The sequence below is a fragment of the Hylaeus volcanicus genome, chromosome 3 (assembly GCF_026283585.1).
Source record: "Hylaeus volcanicus isolate JK05 chromosome 3, UHH_iyHylVolc1.0_haploid, whole genome shotgun sequence".
NCBI lineage: Eukaryota > Metazoa > Arthropoda > Insecta > Hymenoptera > Colletidae > Hylaeus > Hylaeus volcanicus.
This window is the reverse complement of record NC_071978.1, coordinates 27,913,912-27,933,866: the sequence shown is the minus strand read 5'-3', so window position 1 is coordinate 27,933,866 and position 19,955 is coordinate 27,913,912. Positions and strand designations below refer to the sequence as shown.

The following is a 19,955-nucleotide window of genomic DNA, read 5'->3' as shown; positions in this document are numbered from 1 at the left end:
CCCTCGAAGGAGGTTACGGTTAACAACCCTACTCGACATCCGTCTGTCGTATGAATGTTACAGTGCGTAACCCGAGGGTCGATTTTTACAGGACTTTCAGCCGAGCCCCCTGGGATGTACTCCCGGAAGCCCGCGCCTTGGGGAGTTATTCGCTGCGATAAGTAAATCTCTCACCGAGCTGAGGAATCAGTTGACATCATTTTTTGGGGGCATTTCAAAAAAGTGTTTTGTATACTCGCACCTTTACTACCCATTCGCGAAAGCTTCCTCTTCAAGGATTCGCCCCTTTCCGCGGTCGTCGAACTATGATTAGCGTTCCGATGGATTTGGTCGACAGGTGGATTGCCGTGGCATACAATCGACGTTTCCTCGGGCAATTTGCTTCTTTGAAGCGCTATATATGGTAACGAGATCTCTGAAAGGTTTCCTCTGCTGTAACTTTGAAGTCAGGCACATAAAAAAATATGAATTTTGAATTAACTCCAGTCCAGGAGTTCGATGAACACTACACAGTCCAACATATTCCATCGCGGTTGATTCTATTAACTCTCCAGGGTCTGGTATTCAAGAACCACAACATCCGGTGTGAATGTACCTAAAACAACGTCCTAAATTATTAATGAAGACCGCATCAGGTGGTCGACCGTATCAGACGTCGCCACCTTTCGCATTTCATTTGGAAGCTTTCAAGAAATAAAAATAAAATAATTTTCCACCGTCTAATTTTCGAGAATATGGATGAGCCTCCCGTCGTTTCCTCTGTTGAATGGCGAATAATAATTAATGATCACGAAAGGGGACGGAGAAGCGTCGGGAAGTTTTTGAAAAACGGCGATTTCGGATGTCCGACGATCGGCAGCCGGAGAGATTCCTTTTTCATTCGAGGGACAGCCTCTCGTCCGCGACGGAAATCGAGGTCGCGACGCGCAGTGTTCCTTAAGTTGTTTTTATTGCGCATTCGTTCCAGAGATGTTCGTTACACCGATTAAACGTGTCGCGATCGTGCCATAGACGCGTTCGCTGGTAATTCGCCACGAGCATATCACTGTTCGATCAACACGCGAACGCGAAGTGCTTCGATTTAGGTAAATTAATCGAACGAAACGCATAACTTAATATCATACGGAAATAGATTCAAGGTACTGCGCAATGCATAGACGATAAGGAATAAGTGCATTCCACTCGCGATACTTCCTCGATATCTGTTTTCTTTATGAGAATATTATTGAACATGTTAAGCAATCTGTCTAAAATTACTCAATGCTGTTAAATTAACTCGCGAATCAATTGTATTTCGCCTGAGAGCCGAGGAATGCATAAATTCATTTTTTCTAGATGAAATTTAGTTTCAATAAAATTATCACAGTTATGTCTAATTAGCAGCTGTACTTGAAGCGTTGCCCACAGAGGAGGAAACTCGTCGACCAATCGCGCGCTCAGACGGGCGTCGAGCCTCAAGTTTGGGTTAAAGGTCGGTAAAATTTTTGTCGAGTAGCGAACGACGAATGGGAATACGTTATACTAATTCGACTCGTCTCGTCCAGAGAACAGTTCCAGATGTACCTCGTTGCACAATTAAAAATTTCATTTAACAAATAAGAGATAGAAAGTGTTTTCTATCGTGAATTTGTATCTCGACAAGAATCGTGCCCACCTCCAACTTCGAGCCTCGAGAGGTGAGGCACGGGAACGCTTCGCGATTGGCTCGAGATATCGACACTCGTGCTTGCTTTACGCTGGCTGCCACTCCATGCCTCGGGCACGTGCAGCCTTATTACGTTTGCTTTTTCTTATTGTTTCCGCGGCAAGCTAATTTCTATAGTTCTTACGCCTGCTGCGTGATCGCTCTTAACGATCCAGTTGCGCTAACGCAAGACCGTGATCGCGGCCTGATAATAATAGGAACAACGTCTTCGAAGATGACCAGCTCGGTCGATCCTGCAAGCTCGATGATCTATAGATCTGCGTGAAAAATTTCGAGTTTTCTCATTTCGAGTTTTCTCATTTCGAGTTTTCTCCTTTCGAGTTGGTCGAAACCAGGTAAATTTGGCCCTGCGAGCTCGAACGGAGGATATGTAACAGAAAAGCTGATATGAATTACAAAATGATTAGATGCGTGACCTCTTATCTATGCGTATAGATGATAGCTGACCTCTCCTATCTGAAAATAGAGACTGAATCCGAATAAAAGAATGGTATTGATCTCCGTCACAATTGATACAACGAATCGCGAACACGAGCGGTAAATTTTCCAGCGCGATACTAAAAGTAGCCTCTTATTTCAGTTATTTTCGTAATATTTACGAACGATTAAATTTTACCGATGACTGATAAGGTAGAGAGTACTGCAATGACATATTATTGCACGTGACCACGGACGTGATACATGATAGGATCGAGCATCGCGAGCTGTTACAGGTATACCTTGTCTGTGTTCCAACGTCACTCGCTTGGTCGGTATTTTATCGAAGATCGGTGATAAATGGCGGTTCGGAGAAGGGCAAAATTTTACGGACAAATAAAAAAAAAAAAAGGCGTCACGATTTATTCGTCGAATCTTTATTCGCGGTGAAACATGCCAGTTTTGGATTGCATACTTTTCACCTGTTAATTCGTATGTATTAGGTGTAGAAATTAATTCTGTGCCTTCTTGTTTATCTTTCTAATTAAATGATAAGTTTACCTTGCAATGGCACAGAATTAATTTCTACACTCGACAGATAAAAATCTTGCATAGGTATACGCAATTTCTCTTCGAATATATATTTTCCTTGTGTCGCGCGAAACAATCAATTTCATTGTATTTCTACATGATTAATCCACGACTTAAGAGATTAAACCTTTCCCGAGATTTTTGCGTAAATCAAATTGTACAAATACCACGATCGAGCAAGGTTTCGTTCCAACAATAGACGAATAAAAAGTCCGTATCGAAACGGTCGATCAATCGAGGAAACAATCTGATAAGTCTTTATTCGTTCAGCGTGAATCATAATTTAGTTTCGCAATTCAAAGATGTGCACCAGAGAAATAAACAATTACATTGGTTCGATAAGCCGAGCGCGGTTCTCGAGGAGACAGCATTAAGAATAATTGCTGAAACTGGTAAATTAATGATAAACGAAGTCGAAAAAATGTCGAATTTATCGTTTATTCTGTGATACTGAAAGGCAACGTGTATTTGCGCGCCTGTGTACATATAAACGTATCGATAAGTGGATTTCTTGCGTAGACGCGACCAAAGTCTCTCGGGGCTTCTTTGCTCTCCGAGTACCGGAAGCTTTGACAAACTCGGCTTTGGAATTTCGCCAACCAGTAATCGAATTGCTCTGCGAGCATTAAAAGTATATAGAGTTGCGTTCGAAAGTATTAGGCACTCCGACGTATATGAACAAGTCAAATTTGAGACGCGATTGGACATACTTCCAAACTATAATCTTTCTGTTACCAAACCATTGTTTGAGTAATAATACCAAAGTTTCGATTTCTTCCGGAACAAAGATGGCCATGGAGAACCTCGTAAACCACGCTAATCTCGCTGTAAATTTTATTTGTCGATACGTAAAGTAATTCTGTTTGCATCAGAGGGCGATTAGGTCGAAGACGTTTACGCGCGAATTTTCTATTCGACGTCAACGAACGTCAGATGTTGCTCTCCGAGTCATAACATTCCTGCCAGCTTACTTTCGAACGTATCCGAAGTTACGCTCGTTCGCGCAACCGCCATAAATCGTGGAAGATACACAAACGTTGCGCGCGAACGATTGCAACCGAGAATGAAATCGCGATCAAAGATCACGGGTAACGTGAAAAAATCGTGACGCTTCGAGCGTCGCTAAACTTCGAGTCGAACGATTATCTTACACATGTATAATAGATAGAACGCTATGAATCCCAGACAAATCTTTTCTATTCTACCACCAGATCCCTTGTCGCGTATTCTGCTCTGCCCCTTTCGTTTATTGCTTCCTGCATCCGTTTTTCTCCTGCCCCACGACACGATGAGAGAAATGGTTAAAGTGCGCGTATACGTGTCGTACATAAGTGCATATGTATACTAATTTCCTATTCTATGGATCGGAAATCGTTATCTTTCCCATTATCTCCGCGCGTTATTCGCGAGAGCAACGCGTCTCAAGTGAGATTTCCCATCGGTATAGCGATTACTTGGACGATAATTTGATTTCTTTCTTAATTAAAAGATATTATTGTTTAAGGAACGGAAATGGCAAACTTTCAAAGTTGCTCGTTGCTCCGCTTGAACGATACTTTCAGGAGACCTAATCAAATTTATTTATTCGATATTCCTAATGGGAATACTCTCCGACTGTTCAAAGACGGAAGGAAGTGTGTTGAGCGAAGTGAAAAAAGTTAATGGGAGACCTAATAGGAAGGGCTAAGAATAAAGTGACACAAATTCGTTGATAATATCCTCGCTTAACGCTGATAACTAAAAAAATTTCCAAAAATCTACCCGTACATAACCCCTTGAATTGTTTCTCGACGGAACCTCCGTTGCGTATACTCAAACTAAGAAGACTATGGCAATGATCGTAGTCACTGGGAATAAGTCAGAGCTTGGAAAGCCTTGGGAACTTTGTCTAACGACTTTCGATCTCCACAAAGTTGCAATTCGGACGAGTACGTCGACTTTCCAAGTTATCATACCTGATCGACTAACGGGTACTCCGATTCATTTATCTCGTCGTTAGAGTATCTAGAAGAAACTTAACACACGTCTTATCGAATGAGGACGTTGACACACACGACTACTATACCTCCACACGTCTTATCATTAATATCACAGCGTGCACGGTCAAACGAGTCAGCATCGAGACGAGTGATCCTACGAGTGACGATTAGGAATCGAAAAAACGCCATTATCTTCCCGTTCTGTGGAAAAGCGTGTTCGCTCGGCTGGGAGCTTTTCCGTTTGCCCGTTTGCTCGGTAAACTCGGTAAACTAATCGAAATCGCATACTTATGGACTAGAGCCTACGATTCTCTACTCGTGCCGAAAAACCACGTGCACACGTGTCGTGTGCAGGCGTGAAAATCATCGCGGTGAACAGCGCGGAAGCATCGAATCACGCTTCGATATTAAATACACGCGTTGCTCGTTCGCGACTGCATGAATTTCACTTTATCTCTGAAACAAGAAATCGTTGTTTGTTTAGTCGTGTATAGTATTTATGAAATAATCTTCCTTGAATCTCCGAGTCACCATATGAAAACATCGTGCTCGAATCGTGCATAATTTTTCCTTTCGCCGTGAGTAAATTCTAGTTGTTGAGATGTGCACGTTCGGAACGTCACGTGTGCACGTGAAGTTGGTGGACTCTTACGGACTGGTAATCAGACGGATATCGGAACGCGATTACCGCGTGTACGCCTAACTCCGCTCCGAGTGGTGGAGGGTTTAAGATCGGTTCAAGATCGGTTCAAGATCGGTTCGAATCGATTGGAATCGCTACGAATCCGACGACAAACTCGATTCGCCTCCGCTGTTATTCGATACCAGAATAACTAAAGAGTCTCGGTCGGTCTTGAAACTTTTAATCGATCCTGAAACTTTTAATCGGTCGCGAAGCCCCGTCGGGTCTTAAAACTACTAACGAAGTTCAAACATTCTGTATAAATACATAAATTCACGGATTCGTGAACGCTCAGTCCCCGATCTTCGTAATGCGTTCAACACGTCCCTATTTAAATCTTCTTGAGTCGTTAAATCTTGAACGTATTAGGCGTGGAAATGTATTCCGTGCTTTTACGTTCAACAATTTATAACTTTAGTTTAAGTAGAAATATTTAACCGTCACTGTGTTCGTACGTACCAACTTTCTCGATTTGGTCTCTATCGTAACGAATCTGTACGTAACGTAACCTATGTCCTAATATAGAGGCACAGAATTAATGTAAACACCTATCGAATCTCTTCGTCGATCTTCTAAGGATCGATAAATAATTCACAGCTGCACGAATCAGTGAATTCAACGAGAATGCTCGTCGAGAGTTTCAAGACCCATCGAGCTCTTCGATAGTCCCTTCTGGCGTCGGATGACATTCAAAGGGATTCGAGAATTCAGTCTTGAACACCCGTCGCTTGTTACGAGAAAGTTCCTCGGAGGGAAACGTTCCGCAACACATGCTCGTGTGCGTGTCACGTCGCGAATATCGTCAGGATCAGAAGCGAAAGAAGCCAGAAACGATCGGTGGACGGCCGATGCGTCCCGTGCCCTCTGCTGCGAGTGTCCCCAGCGCTCAATCGTTGGTTGTTGACGCGCGCGATCGGCACAGATTTCTCGGTTTCGAGGGCGTTCGAGCCGATCTGTGCTATGCATTTGACGAGGACCGTCGTAGCCCCGTTGACGTCCCCCAAGTACCCCGGCTCGAGTTCCACGCGTAGCCCGAGGCTGGTGGGTGTTGCCGCGAGGCTTGAGTTTCCACGTTCCGGGTATTGGATCGTCTTCTCGCTCGCAATCTGGGACGGAAACGAGCACGTTAATACGATCGTTCATGTGTGACGGAACTGCGTGCAACTAGGGGATGTATGCGTGGCTCGACAACTTCGCGAAGACAAGCAGCGCAGAGCCCCGGTGATTGGAATCCCGCAAATTCGCGTTTCTACTTTCTGGACCGGTACGAAGGGACGGCGTTCGCTCGAATATTGACTTTCTCGTTGTTTAATTGGTGAAATACGCAGAGGGCGCGCGACTTTGATTTATACGAAATAAATAACGAAAGATCTGGAGAATAAAATATATCTCTCGTGTCTCGACGCATACAGCCCTGTCCACGGTTTGTTTACGCGAAAGTGTACGGGATCGTGGGATTTCATCCGGAATATAACGAGTAGGAATTTCACGAAATATATCGCCACTGCGCGTACTGTTACGTCCAGGTGACTCCCATGAGGTTAGCGAGTTGTCGAGCTAAATTTGAAGGAAAGAACGAAATGAAAAGGGAAACGGGAACGGAGGTAAAGAGAATGGGAGTCGATGCGGCGAGGCGACGAAACCGGAAAGGGGTTGTCCCGCGATTTTACCGGTTTACCGTTGATGACCCAACGAAGAGCAGCCTTAGGCACGGATGGCCATACGGTACAGTTCGCCGTCACGTTTTCCCCGACGGCATAATGCGAGGATGATAGGCCAGTGATCTCTGGACCTCGCTCGGGGAGTGCTGAAAATGATAGTTTCAAGCTGAGTTACGCAAAAGAAAGAAAAGAACCAGAAGAGCTACACAAAAAGCAAATAAAAATGTAAGACTCCTTCTCAAATCTTACACAGGTTATCTTAACACTAAACCTACCACTACGGGTCAAATGACCGTCTCTTTTGCGTATAGTTCTCATATACAATATATAAATTATATACAATTCTTTCATGTATCATTGAATTCAGCGTCACGTGTTGAATGATGAAACAAGCAGTGAAACAATTATAATAGATGTCAGCAGGTTTAATATTTATTAGAGTTAACCAAAAATTCGTGCGTTTTTTACGTTGTTTCGGTTTGTGCCATTTTTGGAATTCATTAAAATTGCTTTATATGCAAGTGTTATGTATCATTTCGTAGCTTTTGAAGAGCTCTTTCATATTTAATTTTTATTCGTTTTAATAAACTCATGAAAAATTCTGATATTCGAGTACTTTTGCTGAATATAATATCTTTCTACGTCAACGAGACGCGAACGATGAAGAGCATACGATCGATGAAATGGTACGACAAGGTCTCGTGTTCCCCGTGATCTAATCCACGTCAGGCATCCGTGCGATCGCTGTTTGCTCCGCGGATCCGCGCTAAATCGTGCCTCGAAAAAACTTGGAAATATTTGTCACGCGATAATTGAAATCCCCGTTGTCGTAATTTCGTATCGCAATCACTTCGTAAATCGGCGCCTTTCATTTATATCAACGAGATAATAATCGTCTCGTCGGTTCACGGATAAAGCTCACTATGTTTGCGCGGGTCTTTGTTTGATTTCACGCACAACACGAACCATAGGCGTAACGATGACTCGACGCAACGAAAATGCAACGATAGTTGCAACGATAGTTGCAACGTCACGATAGAGATATCGTGGATGGAGCCAGGGAAAGATAGACCAGGCTGTAAGTGGAATATTCGGGTAAAGCGAGACATCATCGTTCATTCGGACATACCCTTTTGGAAAGAAAGAGAAAAACAGTGATACCCTATCTATCAATGTTTTTATATTAATGTGGATGTAAGATATGTACGGTGGGTGTAGAAACTTCTTTTTTATAAACAATGATATTCTATTCTTGGAAATCTCTAGAGTAGATGCAGTAGAAAAGAAAATTAGTTATTCGTCTAAAGTGTGAAATTAATAAGAAGTATAGAAGCTAGTAATTGTTGTTTGGACTATATCTATTCTAGATTTCTAATTCAATGAATGTATGTAAAAATTTCAAATGTGTCTTTGAATTTTTCTTAAAAATTGGCACGAATTTCCAACCCAATATAAAAGATGACCAACTATCGTTAACATAAGAATGAATCTATAATATCTCTATGTTCATGTCACGTGTATTGTATAACTAAAAAATGACGGAATTCTTATTTACATAAAAAGCGTCTAGAGCGAATAAAAGTCAAACATCATTCAATCGGTAACTTGATCAATAAAAATGACACGTTCAAGTCGTAATTCACTTATCCAAACGAAAGTCCGATCGTTTCGTTATCCAAAGAATATTACCCAGAACCCAGAACCTATCGCCAGTGACTGTTTATGGTAACACCGTGACGAAAAACCGCGGTTTTACGAAGTATTACACAAGAAACCTAAACGTTTTACAATTGTCAACCGTGGCAACCATAATTGTATAACTTATCGTGCGATAAGTCGTTAAGCCCGTGGCCCGTATAGCAGAGATTAGAGCCATCAACGGCTTACGATAATTTCTTGGATGCATACAATTATCACGGCTATCTACCGCAACCTTAACCATAAATTCTAGACTCCGAACGACATTGGGAAGCAAACGGGAACGAAATGGTGGCTCGCAGAGCGCACACTCACCGATCACAGTCAGGTTGGCCGTCCGGTAGGTAGTGGCGAACGACGGTGCTTCAGTGGAGACTTCGCACTTGTACTGTCCCGAGCTCGTCACGCCTAGGTCCCTCAGCCTGATTGATTTTTCGTTCTTCCACTTCTTCTGCGAACATTGTACAAAGACGTGAAGCGTTCTTTTTCTCTCAGCGCGTCGCGAACCATGGAGCGGATCCGTCCCAGACACGAAAGAGACAAAAGGAACGGGAAAATGCTTACGTCGATGTTTACGCCTGGCTGCGGAAACGTTTGTATCCTGGGATTATACTCCGGCACGTATCGAAAGAACTCGTGATCGTCCTTGTACCATTTCACCGAGTAAAGCCCGCTCCGGCCGAACAGTCGCCATTCGCATCCCAGCTCCACCGAGGATCCCACTTTGGCCTCGCTTGGCACTTTGATTTCCACCTCGATGTCCCCGGCTGAAACAGATTACGGATGTTTCGGCCTGCGTATCGACTTACAGTAACTCCTTGCCTCCGCTTGGAATTTGTGTTAGGGATTCGAGACCAGGAATGATCCCGCCACTGTTTATCTTCCCACAACTCCGGCGACCAGAACTCGAGGATCAGCCAAATTTCAGACCAAGTCAACGCGTACGAGTTCAGTTGTCTAGTGTAAGACACTAAATTCTACGATTAATATTCTTTTATTTTTACAGATCTCGTCCAGTCGAAATTTGCGTTTAGAAGAGACCGTTGACCAATCTCCGAACTCGATAACGTTTTCGCAAGAGGAAAGCAGTGGTGCAAGACACGCTCGGAAGGAAGAGAATAGAAGAGAAGAGAATAGAAACCAGGGAAACACCGGCGTAACGGTCAATCGGTTTGGCAACGATTAAAGTTACCGTGACGTTAATTTAGAGAAACAGAAATGGAGCAAAGTTGGAGCAGTCACGCTTACCGAAACCACCGAAATCGTTGGCCAGTTTACCAACGGTCTCCGACGGTTCGAACCTTGGGTAAAGGCGCCTTGTTAACGGTGTCTTCCGAAATCGATGGTCCGCTTGCTCGGCCATGGAATTCAACCGTTCGGCAAAGCAGCTATTCAACCAACCAGTCATCCAACAACCCCGGACGAACATCCGCGATTCAACAAACGATCCCCCATTTGCATACGTCTGTTCGCCGATCCGTTCACGGAAACTTGCTATTCCGCGCTATCTTGTCGATCGTTACCATGTGTACGCGCGTAATTAGCAACGAGCCGCGAAAATTGCTCGCGATATTCTAGCCTGTATTCACTGTTTAGTCCTAATTTGCGAATATCGAGTATCGTAGCTGGAACTTTGAAGCATTATTACACGTTTTTAAATAGGAACGTATCATCGGAAGCGTGATATTTAAAGAAATGACACGCATCAGCCGTTCTTGTCATTATATTATTTAACGTATTCGTGGCTGTAATCGTTATTAATATAGAAACGAAGGAGATTCAATTTAGCCGACTGCTACCCATTAGGCAAATCTGCCCTAAATTACACGGTGGGTGCATAGACGCCGGCCGTCCTAAAGGGGAGGCTGTGTCGTTTGGGATTACTCGAAACGATCCGACCCAACCTGACTCGATTTTATCCGGGCATAGAAACGCAACCAGCGTTCCCGGTTAGACGTCCGAACGACAAACACGAGGAACGGCTTGGAGGAATGCACGAGGAACACGATGTACTTATAGAGGGTTGCGGTGGAACACGACAAAGCGTGGAAATAGCTGGCAGTCTCCAATTAAACGTTATCCGTGGTAGACCTTCAATTATAGACCGGCTGATTGAACGGCGCGGTACAGATGCAATTCGATTTTCGAATTGGCGGCTAATTGCCGCTTCGGGTGTCCCAAAACGCCGCGGAATGACACAAAATACCGTGACGCGCGCGAAAGCAACGACAAGTGGCGCAAAATACTGCGAAACGTTCGCGATACGGGGGCATTAAGGGTTTATAGATCACGGACGGGAGGCTTTGGGCAGCCGGAGGGCCTCCAGAGATTAATTTTGAATGTTTGGAGACATGCCTTCTCGCTCTTAACGAATAGATGAGAGGAAATTTAATTTTGACGAAGGTAGGAATCGTTGTAGAAACCTGTCGCATCGATAGTCATTAGATTATACAAGAAAAGCTCGCGATAATTATCAGTGCATCCAATTTAACGCTTCTGGAGATGTCATTCTCCGCGGTACCTGCAACTCAGGTACCCGCAAAATCTTAATTTGGCAGAGTACGTAGATTGCAATAGCGGTCGCTGATAAATGAGAGTCGCGGGGAGTTTCGCATCGGGAACAAAAGGACGGCGGAAAAAGCGAGTTATCGGCCCTTGCGGCAATGCGCGGCACAAATTTGATTCATTGCCAAAAAAGGAGTCGTTGTATACGCTATTACGTCTTAATAACGGGAGACGGTGCCAACGGTGTACCATACCCTGTTCAACGCCTTCCAACTTCCGAGTCGGAAGCGGACAGATCTCGTATCAATGACCTACTGTCCAGACACGGACAGTCACACCCGAGGCTAATTAAGTAACAGTCGAACGTCGATGAACCCTTCTCCGTTTCCACTTACGCTCCACTTCGCACTTCAAAACCCATTTCCACTGAGGGATGTTCGATCCTTGAAACCTTGTAGATATAGATACAGGAATATTACACGATAGTAAGATAACGAAAGGAATAAAAGTATTCTTTGATGGTAGAAATGTAGATCCATGAGACTGGACGTATTCTACAATTAATTTCCAACAAAAAGTTCCTCTTAGACATTTTTTCTAAGTACCCCTTATTTTAAGAGGATTTTCACTTTTAACTTTTTTTTTTCTGTGTTTTCGACTTTACACTTTTTAACCGACGATAACTCCATCAACTTGAAGCGGAAAATTAGGTCAAAGTTAATATTGTGACAATTTCTAAAAGTTCAACTTTTCCGGTTTTATCATTCACGCGAGATATCACAGTCTAAACTGTAATTACCTCGCAGCTCCCACCCAAATAAATGACGAACTACTACACGTATACGACGAACCTCGGAACAATCGAAAGAAGTTTATTTTAAGAGAAATGAAACTCAACAACAGCTCGAAGGAACAAGCGTCCCGTAGAAAAATATTTACCTCAAATATCTGTATCCCTATTTCCGTTAGCTACCTAGATGAAATCGAAAAATATCCGATACAATATTTCTCGTTTCGATATAAGTTTCCGGGTTCTATCGCGTCAGGTGTCCAAAATAGGAGAATAAAAAAGCAACACTATAACGGAAAACGGATTTCCATGCGCGTGAAATGAAAACTACAGTCACGGCGCGGGACAAGAAAAGCGAGGAGAATGATAGGCATTTATAAAGGGCGCGACGCACGCTGGCTCGAAAACTCCGATGTACGAAAACTCAAAATAAGCAAATGTATGGGTCGGGGTATGTAAATTTGCAACAGCTATCGAGATCGTCCTTGTTTCCATAGGCCGTATCGCGCAGCCATCGGGACGCTAAATCGGTTTTTCTCGCCGTATTATTCGCGATTTTTCTATTCGATTCATCAATTTTCCTTATCCCAACTGCGCGATACAGCGGAAGTTCGTTGGAAAATTTCCCACGCCTCGATCCGCTTAAACTTTCGCGTCCTCCGAATTGCAAATCGAACGCGTCGAAATCTCGATTGTTTTGGAAGGCAAAGGACGCGAGGAAAGTCCCGATTTTTCACGTTTGAAGTTTCTTTCCGTTGGAACGAGCTACGATTGTCGCGCTTCCTCTCCAGGGAATTTTCTACCAGCAACAGAAGGTTCGAACTATTTCGTTTTACGCTTAGAATCACAGGAAGTAATTAAATAACGTTGTCTTTGATCGAGACCGAGTTCCGTCGTCTTCGCAGAAAATTTTTATATTTATTTTCAGCAATTATAGCCACTCAAGATGATTCGAGCGAAGATATTTTCCTGGACGTTTTCTTATTAATTTCGTTTAATTCGGATAGCATTTTAGTTTGCTTTAATTAGAAATGTCTCAGTTGGTGCTTATATACTGGGAGAAAGAAACTTGCTGGATATGCTTTGAGCGCAAATTAGAGACGGAAACCGTCGGCGTCGTGTAGCTTTTTTTTGTATTTTAGAATTTGTTTTTTTTTACGGAGAGTGTCGAGTGCCCAGCAGGCCCAAGGCTTTCTAATAAAATACATTCTATGCGGAGCAAGCCTGAACGTAAAATAACTTGAAACGTTTGTACATTTTACCCGCGCCAAAGAAAAGACTCGCGAGTCCGCCTCTGGGAGATGGAACGAACCCGTTTGCAAATAAACGATAAAACGTTGGCCTGTCGTTTCGTTGATGTCGTCGCCGTCGTCGTTTGTTTGTAAACCATTAGCGAGCAAGTGGCGAAGGTTAATTGTGCTCGGAAGACTGGCTTCCGACCCTTCGGAATTGCAATCGCTCATTTCTTTTAGTTCCCGTCGCTCGCCCTTTGTTTCTCCTTCTTGTCACTTTACTCGCACCGAGCACTGTCCGCGTATAAAACTCTCGTTTTTTTTTTTGTCTCTTCCATTCTTTCCCTCGCATTTCCCTTTTGTCCGCGCAACATTCGGCCCCCTGCTCACCCTCGTTTCATTAAGCCCAATCTCGTTCCACCCGAAACGCGGTTGGTTGTTGCGGTCCTGCGGAAAACGAATCTACCGGGTGATTTCGGTAACTGGAACAACCCCTCGTTTAAGCTTCTTTAGTTCCCTCCTAAACAATGACACGAAAATTGACCCAGGCAAAAGTTGAATCCCGCGCGCATTGTTCTACCAGCGTTCGATCGAGCCGACGATTTCATCGACAATGTGAAATTAATCGAACGGAACGATTAAAAAATGTTTCATCCCGGGTTCCCAGCAAAGCTGCATATTTCACGAGCCGAGCTATGGTATCGAGTGACCCTTTCAGTCAGATCGGCAACTTTTCTGCCTCGTTACCAGAAAACGACGCCACGTCGTTTACCGACGACAACTTTCCCGAGTAAAAACTACTTACGTTAGCGGGGAAAAAACCCGGCCCGAAACGTTACTCGCGGCGAGTTCAGCGAGCTCAGGTACGCGGTGCGAAAGTTTCTTTAAGCTCGTTGTCTCCATTCTCGAGGATACAGCCATCGACGCGGAGGACGGCTCCCTTCAAGTTCGAAACTCCCGTCGAGCTGGCCGGGAGATGGCAAATCAAGTTTTTCTCGTTTCCGTGTCTTTTTTTCTTTTTTCTTTTTTTCTTTTTTATTCCGACCGCGTCGAGCAGCGTTGAAGCGGCCGAACGATCACCCGCGAACGACGAAAACCTATTTGCAGCCGACTCGGCGAAGAACTGTCCTAGAATCGCGGATCGCTTTTGGAAAGTTAAGGACGAGGGTAACAGACACGGACGGCTACGTGACACGCGTGCGATACAAGCATCGAGGAGAACCGATGCCGTGAAAACTGTGAAACGATTCTTCGAGAACCGTTCGCCTTCCTGTTTCATCAATGCCGGCTTCTTTTCCTCGATTTTCAACGAGGGGTGGTTCACCAAATATGAAACAGTAATTCGAGATCAGCCCTGGCAATACCGACCCTTTTTAGTAGTCGACACACGAGATAGGTGTGTATTGCAGTGGAGAATAGCTTCGATAAAATTTTTGTTGAAGGTGTAGACGTCTCGAGATGAATCATTGTTGGTTAAAGCTTCACTGATCGGTAATTAATCGGTTCTTTGCTATGCCAATCGATACTTTGTTACGAATTACAAAATTTAATTATATCAGCCCGTAATTATGAAAGTGGTCTAAGCCAATTTCAAACTAAATTAATTCAATCTTTTTTTTTAAGAAATATATAACTTAGACCACTTTCATAATTATGGACACATGTGTCCAATAGTTACTGGCCAGTAAAGTGTTACGAGATTGACCTGACCAAATAATACCCCAATTTTCGAGAACTTTTAACGAAGAACGTATATCGTTCGGTGTTTTAATACTGCCCCTGCCTAAGACGCGATCGATCGTGGCGAAAAGCGGAAATGATTCACCACCGAAACAGACTTCTTTGAGATAAATAGAGTAAAAAGGGGCGGGTTGTGGCGGACGAACGGGGTTGCTTCTTTTTCGAACGAAAGGCAAGAAGCAGGAGGACTCGAAAAGCGATGTTCCGCGAGTCTGAAAATTGCTCGCGTATTCCTTGATCTTTGATTCGAGAAATCTCGCCGCGAAGTGGCTTTCAACGATGCTTGGAATACCTGCAAAGGGTAAACGTGGGAATGGAAAATGCGAAGGAATACTTACTCTTGTCAGAATTCGCCGGTGCTCCGATCAGCTGAATCGCGAATATAATCCAAAGCATCGAGCGTCCTCGGAGGAAGGCGCGGGTCGAACTCGGTGTCCTCGATCGCCTGATCGTCGACGGAACGGTAGCTGATCCCTGAGGAGATCGATTCGAAGATCGAGGCGGGACGGTTCGATCGCCGACCCCTCGCGAAATCATCCTCCGCGTTTCTACACGCGGCACACCCATCGCACAATACCGCGCGTTAAACTTCCCTTCCGTCAATTCTGTCTCGCTATCTATCTATCCTCCAGTCTCTGCTTCCGCCGCATTTCTCTTTACGTTCTTAGATCAATCCGAAAGCGAACGTTTGTTTCAATATTTTGCGATCGAGTTGGCACAAGCATCTATCAACGATTTGCCTTCCGGAGGAGTCTTAGCGATGAATTCTTTCCGCTTACTTTGTTACCACCGATTTCAATGAAACGTGGCGAAGGTGTGGGGGAGGAGCGCAGGTGTCTCCTAAATTCTATACGAAAGAGTGAAACGAGCTTTTTCTTTTACGCGATCTATTCATATTCAACTCGAAATTTAAATTGAAGATTTGTTTCGATATCTCTCGTAAGATTGTTATTTAGAATAATTAAATTGGTGGATTTATGCAGGGTGGTGGGTTTTCCCTCAACGATCAGTGAGTAGCGTTCCTGGATTGGAGCAATGAAAATTTGCGCAGAATTTCATTAAAATCTGGTGGTTCGCGATGATCCCTCGTTAATCGCGAGCCTTCAAAGGCTGAATAAAGTGTCTGACCCAGTACCGTCCACAATCCCCTTCATAGTTCAACTTGTCAGCCGCAGAACAGTGGTTCAGTCGCTTCGGATTTAATTGTGAAAATCTTTTTGCGAACCTCGCTTTTCGCACCGACTTTCATTCACTTTACAAATAACGGATAAACGACTCGACGATTATCGTTTTAACAACACTTGTTCGCACCCTCGAAACGGATGAAAGAAATCAATTTCTTCTAATTATCTAAACAAACAAAAAAAAAAACTTTCGCGCTTACCGCAAAAATAGTTATAATTAATGGTCAAAACTGTTTAAAAGTGATTATAGAATGAAGCATAATAGACTCGTCTTACGCGATTAATAGTTCGCTTCGTAGCATGGAGTGAAAACTTTGAACGCAACTTTCAACTTCAAACTTTAATCTTCTTTCCTGAAATTCATATTCCAAACCAGAAATTTCAATATTCATGAGTGCTCCAGATACACCATTTATTTGCTTTTAATTACATATTTATTACCATTAACGCTTCAGCCCTTTCGACAACAATTAATTAAATAGAATCGTACGCGTAAAAGGAGGAAACGAAACAAAATGAATTTTCAGCGAGCGAGTTCACGAATTCATATCCTTGCCAAAATAAGTGTTCGTACAAATACAAACAAAGAATCAGACTTTCCACAACCTTGAGTTTCAGAACCTATACGAAAAAAATAAAGCGGGCCATTTTTATAGAAAATTGTCTTACCTTAACTTTCGGTAATAACTACTTTTACAAGATCGACTTCTTACGTCGGTCGGAGGGTGCGATAGAGGTAGAGCCACCCCAGCGGTTACTTTAAAAATACTTTGAGAACTATTCCCCGAAGGCTCGCTGAAAGCGCAAGAAAAAAGTCAGGTCTGCCAGAGCATTTGAATAACGTATCGGGCGTGTTTGAACATAGAGCGACTGACCTAGAATGTATTAGGCGGGTTCGTGGTAACGCGTCGCGTGGTCCTGTGCAGCGCCGCGCCTTTGTCGAACGGGTTAGGGCGCGGTAGGACGGAATAGGACGCAGTGTACGCGAAACAGGACGGAACGAGATCGTGTATATAGTGCACGAAACGACACGACACGCGACACGGCACCTCATCACCTGGACACGATGGTGTCCTCGGCCATTCGACGCGTACGGTCGGCCGTAATGGAGAACGGACAACGGAACCGGAAGGGTCGACGGATGGTAACGAGAACCGATGATCAGTTTCGCGGTTCCGCGCGTGGGCGGGTCTCCCCTATTTTTGGGAAGGAGCGACGCGTTAGAAAAGGCGGAAGGACTGGCGCGTAGGGTGACGGCGGAGAAGTTTCGACGCAAAGTATGACAGAAAAGTCGGAACTGGACGATGGAACGGGAGAGATCGAAAGGTTTGGAAGCGGAGAGATCAAGGGAGAGATTCCGTGACGAGTGGCGTTGGAGGGAACAGCGTGAAATATAGGCGGAACTGCGTGCGTCGACCGTTTTCCCACGACCTGGACGGCAACGTGTGTTACCGCGTCGAAACGCCCGGCGGTACTGGCGAACGAGAGGAAGAAGAGCACCGACGGCGACCCCTTCGTTGGGTGGTCCGTCGAATACGAGGGAAGCGGGAGAACTATGTATACGGGGTGTCCCGGTTAAATCCACGGGGATATCTTCGAAACGACTAGCGTTGTTTAAAATCAATATTTATTTTTACACGGGTTGTTTACCTACGCGTGGCAAACATTTTAGGGGATGATTCTATCGGGCAATGTGGGACGATAAGCGAGATTAATGAGATCGCGTTACCGGAACACTTTACGCGTTTTGACTGTTATCGAAACATAAACAGAGGCGATTGGGAGTAGGCGGAATAAAATATAACCAAATGGAATATAATTAATTCAAAGGTATGGTATAAAGGAACTGAAAACGAGATGGTTGTGCCAATTAAATTGGAAGGAAAAGAGAGGCGCGTCTACGAAAAGGTAGACGTCGTTATTCATGGCGACGATTTTGCTGAAAAATCTAATCAGATTTGAGATGAAAATGTGAAACTTAGCTCTCGAGCTTTTTACCGGTGAAACAAACGACGACGTTCCGTTTTAGGTACATTTTTCATCGTTACCGAATCCCCTGAAGACTGGTCCCGAAGATTGGCAGCTTGAAACCTTCCCCGTCTGATGACGTCGGGTAACTTTTACACTTACATATAAAAAAGAAGGAATGTTCAATGGTTAAAAAATGGATATCTGAGGCAGAAGGGCGCAGTTGCTTGGCGACGTTCGTTCCCTCCTTTCTCTGAGTACGCTACTGCTTTACGAGATACTTCATATTTTATGTCAGGGCATTACTTTATTTCAGCAGGTATTCAAACGCTCCGTCGTTGCAGTCCGGGCAGTTTTTTTTCTCGCTACTTTACATTTTTCATTATATATTTGAATAATGTAGCAATTATACTCGTGGAATCAGTTTTAATCTCAACTTTCGCGCGATTATCTATAGATCTCCTCGTCGGAAAACGCACGACTCCTGCCAGCGGAGTCTGAAAATGAAAATGAAAATTCACAGACGTACCATAAAATTCGAAGCAAATAAGGACAAAGTAAACATCGTCCCTTTTGTACAAACATCGCCGCATATAGATAGACTTTTGGGACACTCTGTATCGCGTGTACGCTTTCTTTGTTTGCGTAATAAGAATACCATCGATCGATCAATAGTGAAAAATATTTGAAACGAAAGATGAATGGCTTCGAGGGGAAGATAATCTGATGTCAATAGTGTTTTTGCAGCCGCAGGTGTAGCGGAGATACGAAGATCAAGTTTTTTAATCGTACTATATACTCTTTAATGTATTAATCGATGCAGCTTTTCGTTCTGCATATTACGATATCTGTTCCTAGAAGCCGTTACTTTGAAAGATGCATCGAAACTGAAATGTTTGGTACGCATCGACAGATAAGAACTTCGAAAACAGTTAATTATAGTCTACGCGATACTAATTTTTTATAAATATTTATACAAGGCGTTAGAAACAACGCGTCCAAGTATTAAAGCGAACGAGTGCTCTATCAAATGAAAATTAATACATCTTCTAAATCAGGGGTGGGAAGATTGCTCGCATATTTGATCGACGATGTCAGTTATCTCTCCTCCGTTTATAAATGAAGGGATCTCGACCAGCGTTGATTTTAATCGAATAAAAAATGGCTCGTTTGCGGGTTTCCGAGGAAACATTAATTCATATTTGAAATCATTGATGGATGAACCTCTCCCTCGAGACGAATAAAAGGATTTGAGGAACGTTGCTCGATAAAATTTCGGGATTTCGGTTGGATAAGCGAGACACCCCGTATAGGGGGTAGCGTCGACAGCAAGGATGGCGCTGCCGACATTCTCGAACTCGCTCCAACCTGAGAGACGAAGAAAAATGGTTAGGGTGCTGGTGAACGACTGGCGCTGCTTCTGCGCTACGGAGTCAGCGCGAATCGGTCCTCCTAGAAATCTTACCCCCGAAACTCGATTCCCTCATCGCGAAGAAAATCTTGCCCACTTTCAGTTCACCGTTCTCGCGTTCCTTTGTCTGTTTCTCCTTTTCCCACCGATTTCGGATCGTGACGTTAACGCGAAGATAAATTTTTCCTCTCGACGATCCCGCTCCGCGGAGAGACAAAAGAGAAAGGAGGCGAATACATTTTCCGATTACTGTACCAAGTCTCTTCAAAGGAAAGGTTCCGCGTGGTTCTATCGCGAAGGTTATATGATAGATGGCTTATTTATTAGAGTGAAATGAAACATAGAGCCTGGTGACTCTCCGATGTACTATTCACGACCTTAATAGAGGGCAA

General features: G+C 43.9%; 1 protein-coding gene across 4 annotated transcripts; it reads right to left on the bottom strand.

The window, feature by feature from the left end:
- Positions 1 to 2,065: 2,065 nt before the first annotated feature.
- On the bottom strand, positions 2,066 to 19,802 carry LOC128874035 (uncharacterized). Of its 4 annotated transcripts, none has more exons than XM_054118274.1 (6): positions 16,854 to 19,802; positions 15,339 to 15,847; positions 9,298 to 9,500; positions 9,049 to 9,184; positions 7,053 to 7,181; positions 2,066 to 6,480 (listed from the first exon to the last, which is right to left on the bottom strand). In XM_054118274.1, exons 2-6 carry the CDS (start codon positions 15,565 to 15,567, stop codon positions 5,990 to 5,992), a joined length of 1,188 nt encoding a protein of 395 aa, XP_053974249.1. In that variant the 5' UTR covers positions 15,568 to 15,847; positions 16,854 to 19,802; the 3' UTR covers positions 2,066 to 5,989. The 4 variants fall into 4 exon arrangements, with proteins under 4 accessions (XP_053974249.1, XP_053974248.1, XP_053974250.1 ...); XM_054118273.1 differs by having other exon boundaries at positions 15,339 to 16,979; positions 17,060 to 19,802; XM_054118275.1 differs by having other exon boundaries at positions 9,049 to 9,181; positions 15,339 to 19,802.
- Positions 19,803 to 19,955: the final 153 nt, after the last annotated feature.

What these genes read in the sequence shown, in the direction of transcription:
- LOC128874035 (XM_054118274.1), bottom strand. Translation starts at nt 15,567, where the DNA reads ATGGGTGTGCCGCGTGTAGAAACGCGGAGGATGATTTCGCGAGGGGTC. An exon ending in ACCGGCGAATTCTGACAAGA is followed by an intron (nt 9,501 to 15,338) that starts GTAAGTATTCCT and finishes AATCTGTTTCAG; the next exon opens with CCGGGGACATCGAGGTGGAA. An exon ending in AGCCAGGCGTAAACATCGAC is followed by an intron (nt 9,185 to 9,297) that starts GTAAGCATTTTC and finishes CAATGTTCGCAG; the next exon opens with AAGAAGTGGAAGAACGAAAA.